This window comes from Dermochelys coriacea, chromosome 5 (assembly GCF_009764565.3).
Source record: "Dermochelys coriacea isolate rDerCor1 chromosome 5, rDerCor1.pri.v4, whole genome shotgun sequence".
Taxonomy (NCBI): Eukaryota; Metazoa; Chordata; order Testudines; family Dermochelyidae; genus Dermochelys; species Dermochelys coriacea.
Window position 1 is genome coordinate 120269947 of NC_050072.1, and position 12294 is coordinate 120282240.

The 12294-nt window shown below is 44.3% G+C and overlaps 1 protein-coding gene across 1 annotated transcript; it reads left to right on the forward strand.

Moving 5' to 3' along the window:
• The first annotated feature begins 8521 nt into the window (after positions 1 to 8521).
• LOC119856317 (paraneoplastic antigen Ma1 homolog) lies at positions 8522 to 9337 on the forward strand. The gene has a single exon (XM_038403692.1). It carries the CDS (start codon positions 8522 to 8524, stop codon positions 9335 to 9337), a length of 816 nt encoding a protein of 271 aa, XP_038259620.1.
• The last annotated feature ends 2957 nt before the right edge of the window (positions 9338 to 12294 follow it).

A 12294-nucleotide genomic window follows, 5' to 3' on the forward strand; every position in this document is an offset into this window, starting at 1 on the left:
CTGGCATTCAATAAGTTTTAAAGTTTTAAAGTGCTGTGTGGCCTTTTCCTTCCCTCCTCCACCACCCCACCCAGTGCTTCCCTCCTCCACCACCCATCCCGGGCTATCTTGGCAGTTATCCCCCTATTTGTGTGATGAATAAATAAAGAATGCATGAGTGTGAAGCAACAATGACTTTATTGCCTCTGCAAGTGGTGATCAAAGCGGGGAGAGGAGGGTGCGTATCTTACAGGAAAGTAGAGTGAACCTGGGGGGGGGGTTCCATCAAGAACTTTCACACCGTAGCCTGGCCACTCATGAAACTGGTTTTCAAAACTTCTCTGATGCACACTGCACCCTCTTGTACTCTTCTAACCTCCCTGGTGTCTGGCTACGCATAATCAGCAGCCAGGCGATTCACCTCAACCTCCCTCCCCGCCATAAATGTCTCCTCCTTACTCTCACAGATATTGTGGAGCACACAGCAAGCAGTAATAACAATGGGAATATTGGTTTCGCTGAGATCTAAACGACTCAGTAAACTGCATCAGCATGCTTTTAAACACCCAAATGCACATTCTACCACCATTCTGCACTTGCTCAGCCTATAGTTGAATAGCTCGTGACTACTGTCCAGGGTTCCTGTGTATGGCTTCATGAGCCATGGCATTAAGGGGTAGGCTGAGTCCCCAAGGATAACTATAGGCATTTCAACATCCCCAACGGTTATTTTTTGTTCTGGAAAGTTAGTCCCTTGCGGCAGCTGTTCATACAGACCAGAGTTCCTGAAGATGCGAGTTTCATGTACCTTTACCGGCCATCCCACGTTGATGTTGGTGAAACCCTTGTGATCCACCAGTGCTTGCAGCCCCATTGAAAAGTACCCCTTTCGGTTTTTGTACTCACTGCCTTGGTACTCCAGTGCCAAGATAGGGATATGGGTTGTGTCTATCGCTCCACCACAGTTCGGGAATCCCATTGCAGCAAAGCCATCCACTGTGACCTGCACATTTCCTAGAGTCACTACCCTTGATATCAGCAGCTCAGTGATTGTGTTGGTTACTTGCATCACAGCAGCCCCCACAGTAGATTTGCCCACTCCAAATTGATTCCCGACTGGCCGGTAGCTGTCTGGCGTTGCAAGTTTCCACAGGGCTATCGCCACTCACTTCTTAACTGTGAGGGCTGCTCTCATCTTGGTATTCTTGCACTTCAGGCCTGGGGAAAGCAAGTCACAAAGTTCCATGAAAGTGCCCTTTCTCATGTGAAAGTTTCGCAGCCTCTGGGAATCATCCCAGACCTGCAACACTATGCGGTCTCACCAGTCTGTGCTTGTTTCGTGGGCCCAGAATTGGCATTCCATGCCATGAACCTACCCCATTGACACCATAATGTGCACATTGCAGGGGCCCATACTTTGTGAGAAGTTTATGTCCATGTCCTCATCACTCTCATCACCGCACTGCAGTTGCCTCCTCACCTGGTTTCACTTTTGTTGCAAGTTATGGTGCTGTATATCCTGCTGGATAATGCACACGGTGTTTGTAGTGCTCATAATTGCTGCGGTCATCTGAGCGGGGTACATGTTCCCAATGCTATGGCATCTGAGCTGAAAAAAGGCACGAAACGATTTTCTCCCATTGCTCTGACGGAGGGAGGGGTAACTGACAACATGGCTTACAGGGTTGGCTTACAGGGAATTAAAATCAACAAAGGGGGTGGCTTTGCATCAAGGAGAAACAGAATGGCCCCTTCAAGGATAGAACTCAAAACCCTGGGTTTAGCAGGGCCGTTGATTTCATGGAGGGAAAGAGGGGGGATAAAATAAATACAAATGAATACAAAACAAATCTGGTCTATTTCTTGTTTGGATCCACTTCATCTATCTTTATACATCTTAGGCTGGCACCAGACAGTGCAGTACGACTGCTCGCCATCGTCATCTCCTGGGTGCTTGGCAGAAAACGGTGCAGTATGACTGCTGGCCATCGTCGTCTCCTGGCTGCTCATCAGAAGATGGTGCAGTATAACTGACAGAAGCACTGAATCTCCATGAGACAAGACTTAAAAAGGGAAATGACCTGGCTGAGTCACTCCCGTGTCTGCCCAGGCACCCCTCACCAAGGTCGGCTAAAAGAGCACTCAGGAGTACAACGACGATGGCTACCAGTCATACTACACCGTCTGTTGCCAAAAGGCAATGAGCTGTGTAGCAATGCAGTACCACGTCTGCCAGCACCCAGGAGGCATACGGTGATGGTGAAATGAGCAGGCTCCATGTATGGCGTCTGCACAAGTAACCCAGGAAAAAAGGCATGAAACAATTGTCTGTTGTTGCTTTCATGGAGGGAGGGACGGAGGGAAGGGGGGGGGCTGACGATATGTACAAAGAACCACCCGCAACAATGTTTTTGCCCCATCAGGCACTGGGATTTTAACTCAGAATTCAAATGGGCGGTGGAGACTGCAGGAACTGTGTGATAGCTACCCACAGTGCAATGCTCCAGAAGTCGATGGTTGCCTCGGTACTGTGTATGCACTCCGCTGACTAAATGCACTTTGAGCATTTTTGTGGGGACACACAATCGACTGTATAAAAAAGTTTTCTAAAAAACCAACTTCTATAAATTCAACCTAATTTCGTAGTGTAGACATACCCACCTGGTTTGTTGTTACTCCTGCTCCTGAAATCTGGAATCTTGGGCTACTTTAAATCTTGTAAACAGAACTGTCAAGGTTCCTTCCCCACTCTGAACTCTAGGGTACAGATGTGGGGACCTGCATGAAAAATCTCCTAAGCTTACTTTTACCAGCTTAGGTTAAAACTTTCCCAAGGTACAAACTATTTTATCTTTTGCCCTTGGACTTCCACAGCCACCACCAAACGTCTGGATTTATTTTTGAGAAAGAGTTGTTTGGAAACGTCTTTCCCCCCAAAATCCTCCTCAAAACCTTGCATCCCCCTGCCTGGGGAAGGCTTGATAAAAATCCTCACCAATTTGCATAGGTGACCACAGTCCCAAACCCTTGGATCCTAAGAACAATGAAAAAAAGCAGTCAATTTCTTACACGAAGAAGTTTAATATAAGAAAAGGTAAAAAGAATCACCTCTGTAAAATCAGGATGGTAAATACCTTACAGAGTAATTAGATTCAAACATAGAGAATCCCTCTAGGCAAACCTTAAGTTACAAGAAAGACACAAAGACAAGAATATCCATTCTATTCAGCACAGTCTAATTTCTCAGCCATTTAAAGAAATCATAATCTAACGCATATGTAGCTAGATTACTTACTAAGTTCTAAGACTCCATTCCTGTTCTGTCCCCGGCAAAAGTATCACACAGACAGACAGACCCTTTGTTTCTCCCTCCCTCCAGCTTTGAAAGTATCTTGTCTCCTCATTGGTCATTGTGGTCAGGTGCTAGCGAGGTTATCCTAGCTTCTTGACCCTTTACAGGTGAAAGGATTTTTTCCTCTGGCCAGGAGGGATTTTAAAGGTGTTTACCCTTCCCTTTATATTTATGACAAGAACAAAGCATTTTATCTGTATTTTTCTTTATTTAATATCTCAGGCCAGACCCCCGGACAGTACTATACCTTGACACTGGCCCCTGCCATTTAACCAGGTAGTCTGAAAATAGTTATTGCTGGTACGAAATAAATGCTTGATTTATTTTTTCCTAAATTTAATAATTATCTCCAAAATTGCTTATTCTTTTCTAGAGACTGATTCTCCACTGCCCTATAACTTGCACAGTCATTACCACCTCTGCTAAGTGGGAATAAAACACTACTAAATCTGAAAGGTAGCCATTTTCACCCACTTTGCACTTTTCTAAATGATTGCAGGAGATGCCGTTCGGTGGAGAATCTGGCCCCAAGTTTTTGTTCTCTTTGTCTCTTTGTTCAGTTTTTGTACAGTGTTTAGCATAATGGGGTCCTGGTCAATGACCAGTAGGCACAACAACAATACATAATAATAACAACACTGTAAAGTATTACATCTCAGTGCAATAATTGATGCCACGTTACCATTTTAGTGGCCTTAATACCAAGAAACACACAAAGAGGTAACTTTAAATGTAAAGGCAATTGAATTTATTTCTGTAGATAGTGATAAATGGTTGAATTCCTTCCTTTGTACATTCCCAATACACTCCATCATACTAACATATGCTGTAAAGTTATTCTTCTACGTAGGGTGACCAGATAGAAAGTGTAAAAAATTGGGACGGGGTGCGGGGTAATATATGCCAAAACAAGAAAAAGCCCCCAAAATCATGACTGTCCCTATAAAATCAGGACATCTGGTCACCCTACTTCTATATGCAATAAAAATCATCCATTTTAATAAAAATGAACCTTGACTAGTTAAGTGAGCTGTAGCTCACGAAAGCTTATGCTCTAATAAATTTGTTAGTCTCTAAGGTGCCACCAGTACTCTTTTTCTTTTTGAATAAACATAAGCGCAAATAACCATAACTTTATATCAAACCATGATAACTTCATGAATTAATATGTATCCACATTCAGATAGCTGGGTCTAAGTGACTTCACACATAGTTTAAAACTGGTGTAACTCCATTGTTAATCAGGAGTAACTCTACATAAGTCAATGGTCTCGAATCAGGCACATTGACTCCCAGAGCTTTCCTGAAGATGGTGATTTGAATTCTGCGCAATTTTTGTAGTGCACAGACAGCCCTACCAATTGAACCATCTATCAGTCCAAAACTACTCAGATTGCTAATATAGATGTTTATAAGTATTGAGAGCAGAGTCCCTAATGTATTAAAGAAAATGGACTCAAAGATATTTAAATAATATTCTCAAACAAACGTTATTCCCATATGGCTATAAACAGCTATTTAAATTAAAACATTATTGGTAGCATATGGCTGTTTGTACAGAAACAACCTTGTGAAATCAGAATTCATAAATAAGGTCCCCCAAATCACCTTAACTCTGACCTGTATGCCTGCCAGCAATTTGCAATCCCCCATTTCTGTTGTGGCATCTGGTGAGGATACACAACTCCTACCACAAGGCAGCAGGAGTCTATTTTAGCTTTCCAATCTCAATTTAAGTTTCCAATTATGACAATTCAGGGGAGAAGGGAGAGGAATCATTTTATTTATAAATGGAGGGAATTTGACATGGGAATTGAATGACAGCCAATATCCATGGACCTGCTTGACAATATTGAAGTCAATGGGACTCCTCTCTTGCATAAACTTTGGCATCATTTTAAGTACCTTAAAGAATTAGGGCCTTAGGCCCAGATCCACAAAGTGACTTAGGCATCTAAACCCCAAATGTACATGCTAAAGTTCCAGCTTTCAGCATAAAACCCCTGCTCAGCTTCTGCCTAACCCTGCAGATACCTAAACTCACTCAGAGCCTACATTTTTGCTATAAAAGTTCCCTAGGCATCTAAAAAAGAAAAGGAGTACTTGTGGCACCTTAGAGACTAACAAATTTATTAGAGCATAAGCTTTCGTGAGCTACAGCTCACTTCATCGGATGCATCCGATGAAGTGAGCTGTAGCTCACGAAAGCTTATGCTCTAATAAATTTGTTAGTCTCTAAGGTGCCACAAGTACTCCTTTTCTTTTTGCGAATACAGACTAACACGGCTGCTACTCTGAAACCTAGGCATCTAAGTTTCTGCATCTATGCATGTGCACTGCTACCTCACTCTACATGTCTGGGTGCCTATCTCACACCTAAGACTCAGTGTGAAGATAGGTGTTTTCCAACTACCACTACCTATCTTGCCTGTAGAACCCAACCCAGGGAGCACACCTATGGGATTGGGCCTCATTCAAAATCATCCAAAGTAGAACATAGGGTGATGTCTCCATTGTAACTGTTAGCCCAGTGCTAAGAGCATGTAAGACCTGGGTTCAATTCTGCCTTCTTCCTGATGCAGAGAAACGACTGAGACAGGGGTCTCCTTCCTCTTCGTGCCTTAACCACTGGGCAATTCCGATGTGGCTCTCCCTCAATCTCTCCTGTTAAAGTTCTTTCTCTTTGGATAAATCACTGGGCAAGAGAGAGCAAGAAACAGTGATTCTATAACCTATTGGCAAGGGCACCCACCTGGGAGGACAGAAACTAGGATCTACATCCCCCAATCCAATGCCTTTAAAGACTCATGCATTGTATACGGAGCCTAAGCATCTAACTCAGGCTTTGTCAATTCCAAGTAGCTACATTGTTTTTTCTAGGTTTCTGAAAGTCGGGTATGGCAACACTGCGCATTACAGCACCCAAGTCCCTCCATGGATCTTGGTCTTAATCTCTCAGTGGACTCAGCTACACAAACACTTTGTTCACAGCAAGCCAGAGTGTAAATCCACCCCGCAGTAGCCTAAGTCACTAAGAGTCCTTGTGGGCCGCGCTGCCATGCACTAAAAGTTCCCTGTGCGCTTTGATCTACCCCATTTTGAAAGAGAGGAGATGAAAGTGCATATGGAACTTTCAGTGCATGGCAGCAGGCTCCACACAGACACTTAGTGTGTGGCAGGCTAGTGCAAGGTAGATTTGCAGCTCAGTTTGCTGCAAACTAAGTTTTCATACAGACAAGCCTTGTTTCTGAGTTTCCCAACTGTGAAAGAGGGGTATCTGTACTTTGCAACCTCATAGGTAGCCGATGAGGCTTAATTAATGTCTGAAACCTTGCGTTCAAAAGCACTGTCATAAATGCAAATTACAGTACAAATCACTGACACTACGCCCTCCTGCTGTGTCTTCGTCCAGCTGATCAGCCTTATGAAATTGACACAACTCTGCCCCCCCTCAAATCAATATAATACACTTCAAATTTCCCTAACCATCCTTCATGCAGAGCTGTCCTCAGAACACACTTTTAAAAGAATCCTTTTTTATCTAAAAGAATAAACACTTGCCAGAGGTCTGAAGGCAAAATGTAAAGAAAGGGAAGCAGTATACTCTCCAGCTGTATCAATTTTATAGGCACAAGGCCTGACAATACCTTGCATTTTGTGTAGGCATGTACACCTATGCACAGCACTTAAACGGTGCTACCAAACCAAAATGCAAATCACTTTACACAAGTGAAAATAACAATCCAATGTGCAAGGCAATGGAGAATCAGCCCTCAATACCTGTTTAGGCCTAGAGCCACAGACTTCCTACAGATGTTTTTTAGGTAGCTCCATTTTAAGATGTGGTTTCTTACTTGCATGTTAGTTTAACAGTTAAAAGTTATCAGGATGGAGGAGGGGCATCTCTCCTGTGATTTCTGGAAGGCTCTTGCTCATATAGCTACACATCAGGTTTGCAAAACACTGCTTTCAAATGTTGCAGGCAGAGCTGCTCCTGAAACTGAATTTCTGTTACATGGGAAATTCCAATGTAACCCCTTTGGGGTTTAGAGAGCATGGCCCCTTTTAATCTTTTTCCTGGGGTGGGGGGAGAACAGTGAGAGAAAGGAGGGAGACTCGAGGATGTGGCTCTGGAGACAAGGGGGTCAGCCCGCAGGCCATGACAAAGGAAGCAGCGGAGAACCTGCCTGAAGCCTGGGAAGGACAGGGTGGCTGAGCAGGGACACCCCAGGACAGGAGCAAGGAGGAGCACTGTGCCAGGGAGGAATCGCCCGAGAAGGACAGGCCAGAGCTGGACCCAGTCTCACTGCTGACCAGAGCTGCATGGGGCTGTGAGTACTGGGGCCTGTGACTCTGCACTGGGAATAAGGAGAGAGGCTGTAGCTAGTTACATGGGGAGGTGGTTACTTTGCGTGGCTTTGCAGAGAGCGGTAGAAGAGGGCACTGGAGGGGTTTGTTGGGGAAAGTTCACTGGTGCCGAAGACGACCAGGAGCACCCAAGATTTACCATTGGACTGGAACTTTGCTCAGGACTCCTGAACTCTGTGCGCAGACACATTGCTCGGTGTCTGCCCTTTCACACGGTGCTACCACTGGGCCTGTGGGGCCTTGGTTTGGATGCAACCCTGTTCTACCGCTCCCCCTCTATTTCCCCTTGTTGTTTTTTCCCATTTATCCCTCTGTAAATAAATATCTCCCTTTCTTACATCCATTGTACTTTTCCGGTGGGTGTGTGTGTTCACTCTGGGGGGTTTGTAACAGGTGCCCCTGGGGTGGAAGGGATTTTTTCTGCTGCATTCCTGAGCGCGCCTTCTCTTGGCCAGAGCTGCCTGCAGAGCAGACTCCATCTTAGCCATGAGGGGGCTAAAGTTACACCTGGTGGCCCGTACAGGGACATTGCAGTACACACACGCACACACAGCTACGCTGCACCCCTTGGGCTCTCCTTCACAGAGCAAAGAAACTCCCAAGTGACTTTCATTTCAGTTCAATAAATAATTAAATAAAATGGAGTGGGGATTACTAGGAGACCAGTACCAGGGGGCGCGAATCCCCGTAACCAAATCTGTGCTGGTGGCGGGGTTCCCAGAAGAGATGGAACCAAATGAAATTGAGAGGAGCTGAGATGCAGCTGAAATACTGGGGAGAGTGAAGGTCCACCCTCGTATTTACAACCGCAAAGTGAAGGGCATGGTAGCATCATATAATCACTCCATGGAAGCAGATCTTGATAAAGTGCCCAAAGAGGTGCAAGTAGGAGGTATCCCCTGGACAATTCTGGGGGCAGAGCAGTCCCCTACTAGTGTGCCTATGTCACTTGTGGTGGATTCTTTAGGGCAGAAATTGCAAGCTCTGATGGTGGATGAGAAGCGGACAAGAGAGGAATTAATTTTGGCATTAGGAGGGGCTCCAACACCCACAGCACCCAGCCTGGTGGGATGGGCCAAAGAGCTGGGAAACGCTCTCAAAGATGCATTGAAGCCGGCCTATGAAAGTGCTCCATACAAGCGATTACGTTCTTTCTTGAGGGTGTCACCTGTACTCTCAGGGGAGGATTATTATGAGAGCTGGAGGGATTTTACGGTGCCACTTGTCCAAGACTGGGAATGCTCTGATGCTGAGAAGCAAAAACATGTGCTTGAGAATCTGAGGGGACCTGCCATGCGAATTGTCCGAGCCCTGAAAGACTCCCAACCAGCTGCCACAGTGCAAGACTATTTAACCGCTCTTGAGAGTGTCTACGGTGCTACTGATAGCAGTGAAGACCTGTATTATCGTTTCCGCCATACCTCTGAGGAGCCCCATGAACGATTCTCGGATTTCAGCAGGAGACTAGAGGATTTGCTACAGCAAGTAGTGCGGAAGGAGGGCATCCCCACTAAGCACATTGATTCCGCTAGGTTGGACCAGATCCTTCTGGGCACCCAACAAGACGGGTTGATGTTTTGGCAACTGCAGCTGAGGGAGTGGACCCAAAACCCAGCCCTGTTCCACAAGCTCATTTGAGAGATATGTGAAGAGGAGGAGCGATTGTTGCAAGTGGACATAGTGGTGCAGCCGAAGAAGGCAGGGAATCACACCACCACAGTGCTTGGAGGGATGAAAGAGGCCCCGTCAGTGGCAGCGGCACTGTGAAATTTGACCCGAAAAGTGGCCATGATGAAGGCTCAGGGACATACTGTGCCATCCTCAAGAGGGGAGAGTAGCAGGCAGGCTGATAGCCAGTGAGGAGGTTTCTGTTACCACTGAGGGAGAGATGGTCATTATGCCTTGGACTGCCAAAACAAGACAAATCATACAAGGGTATCTCAAAGATTGCAGGAAGCCATTAGGGAGCTTCAGGGAAACACCAACAGGGCTTTGGTGAAGGAGCAACCCAAGACCCTCAAATTCCAAGGCTCCCCAGAAAAAAACACAAACAGGGTTACAGCAATATTTTGACATTTGTTTTCATCATGAACCAGGACAAAAAGTCAAAATATCGACTTCTTTTCCAAAGAGAAAAGTTCCAAAAAATCTTCAATTAGAAAATATCAAAAAGTTTCACTTCAGCTCAGTTTGACGTTACACTGTATCTCGCTGATCTGCCACAGTGCCTCATACAAATTGTAGTTCAGATGTCTAGTACCCCATTCTCAACTATGGGCTAGGTTCCTCACACAGATGACGTCTCCCATGATGCACCATGGTCACATGACTCCCATGATAGGTCACAGTGGGTGCATCACGGGAGATGAAGTTCACCAGGGAGTGAAGCCCATAGAGGAGAATGGGGGGCATGAGGCCCATGAATTATAAAGTCCATGATGCGTGGCAGCAGCTCAACTGGACACAGTTTAGCATCAGACCAAGCTGAAATGAAATGTTTGGTTCAACAAACTAAAATGCTTCAATTCAAGTCAACCCACAACAAGACATTTCACTTTCATTTTTTAGTTATGGAAAAATCAAGAAGCTGGCAAAGTCAACATTTTTCAGTGGAAAATTTTAGTTTTGTGGAAACTACATTTTCCATCAAAAATTATTTTGATGGAAAATTTCACAATCAGCTCTAGCTGCCAGGTTTGGAAGTGGATCTGAGGGCGTACATTGCAAATAAATGGGGCAGCATGACCAGATGGTGAGGAAGCTAGAGAAGATGGATTCAAGGTTAGAAAGCTAAACTGTAGCAAGCCCCTGGAGACTTTCAGTTCCAGGTAGTTCATTACCCATCTCTCTCATACATACAAACACACACTCACACAGTTGAAGGGGCAGAGGACTTGCTTTGGTGTCCGCGGAATAATCAGCAAGTGGCTACAGTATGTGCAAGGCATAAGCAGGATCTGTGGCTCTCAAAGCATTGAATGCAGCCCCACAATGTAATCCAGTGACTGAGAGAAGAAAAATGAAATAGAAGGGAAAGCCTAGGCTGACAGCAACCATAGTTGATGCTCCTAGAATACCTGGGCAGGGCTGGAAACCACAGTAGTATAGGATTTGAGCTATTGCATCTGCTTTGATGCCATGTTTGCAGAGATAGTCCTTGAAAGAATGATGGCTTCATTCCTTTGTCTGAAGAGTATGATGTTATAGTATCTGCCCAGATATATTTCTGTTATGCTTAGATGACTGCTGTGTGTGTGGAGGCTATCATGTCAGCAATGGCTGCTTATATATACAATATGTATCTAAAGATGGCTTGGCAATCTTAAAAAAAAATCTTATTGAACAGAAAATATTAAACTACATTAAGGCTAAATTATCTTCTAAAATTTTGGCATCGAGAGAGATGAGACCTCTGTGAGTGGTTTGAAATTCAGGAGAATTTAAGAAATGAATGTTATAAAAATAGGTTATCATCCCCAATTAAATTAGAAAAATAGAAGCTAGGAAGGGTAGAGATGTCACCAATGTCTGATGCTATATGACAATGGGAGGTGATGGACTGTGTGAGATATGCCCACAGGAGCAAGGATAATTAGTTAAGAACAATTTGGTGAGGGACAGGGAGGAGAAACAGGATAGCTCCCAAACACGGATATAAGGATCAGTTTAAAATATGAGCAAGAATCATGGCAATTAAACATCGTGGAATGCCATATTCAGTGTTCACTGCATCCCATCAGACCACTGGTCCATCTGTTCCAATATTTTAACTCTAGCAGTGGTCAATCCCTGATGCTTCAGAAGAAGGTGAAACACTCCACAATGCACCTGGCCAATTGTGCAAGAGGGGAAATAATCCTTCCTGACCCCACAGGGAATCAGTCATCCGAGATCCTAAAACATGAGGTTTGATTAATCTTACTAACTAATCAAGTGTGACTGCAAGTATTATTAACATTGTGAAAGAATCATAGATTCCAAGGCCAGACGGGACCATTGTGATAATCTAGTCTGACCTGTAAAACACAGGCCATAGAACATCCCCAAAATAATTCCTAGAGCAGATCTTTTCGAAATCCATCCAATTTTGATTTAAAAGTTGGCATTGGAGAGAATCCACCATGACCCTTGGTAAATTGTTCCAATAATTAATTACTCTCACAATTAAAAATGTATGCCTTATTTCCAGCCTGAATTTGCCTAGCTTAAACTAGGCAATGGATCATATTGTAACTTTCTCAGCCAGATGACGCCCATTGTTAAATCTGTTCATGTGTAAATATTTATAGACTAATCAAGTCACCCCTTAACCTTGTCTTTGTTAAGCTAAACAGTTTGAACTCTCAGAGGTAGAGGATTATTTTCTCTTCATGACATGGAAACAAGAGAGTGGGAGGAGTAGGAAGTTCAATATCTCAAAAGATGTGCAAAAGGCTAGAGTTCATATTCTCTTACAACCTGGAAGCAAGGTAGATTCACTGAATTAGCCTGGGGATCCTATGAACTTTGGTGGCCCCAACTCTCCTGCACAGTCTCTATGAGTAAAGGCAATGATGCATTTATATGATTAAATATTTATTTGAAATATATGTTGT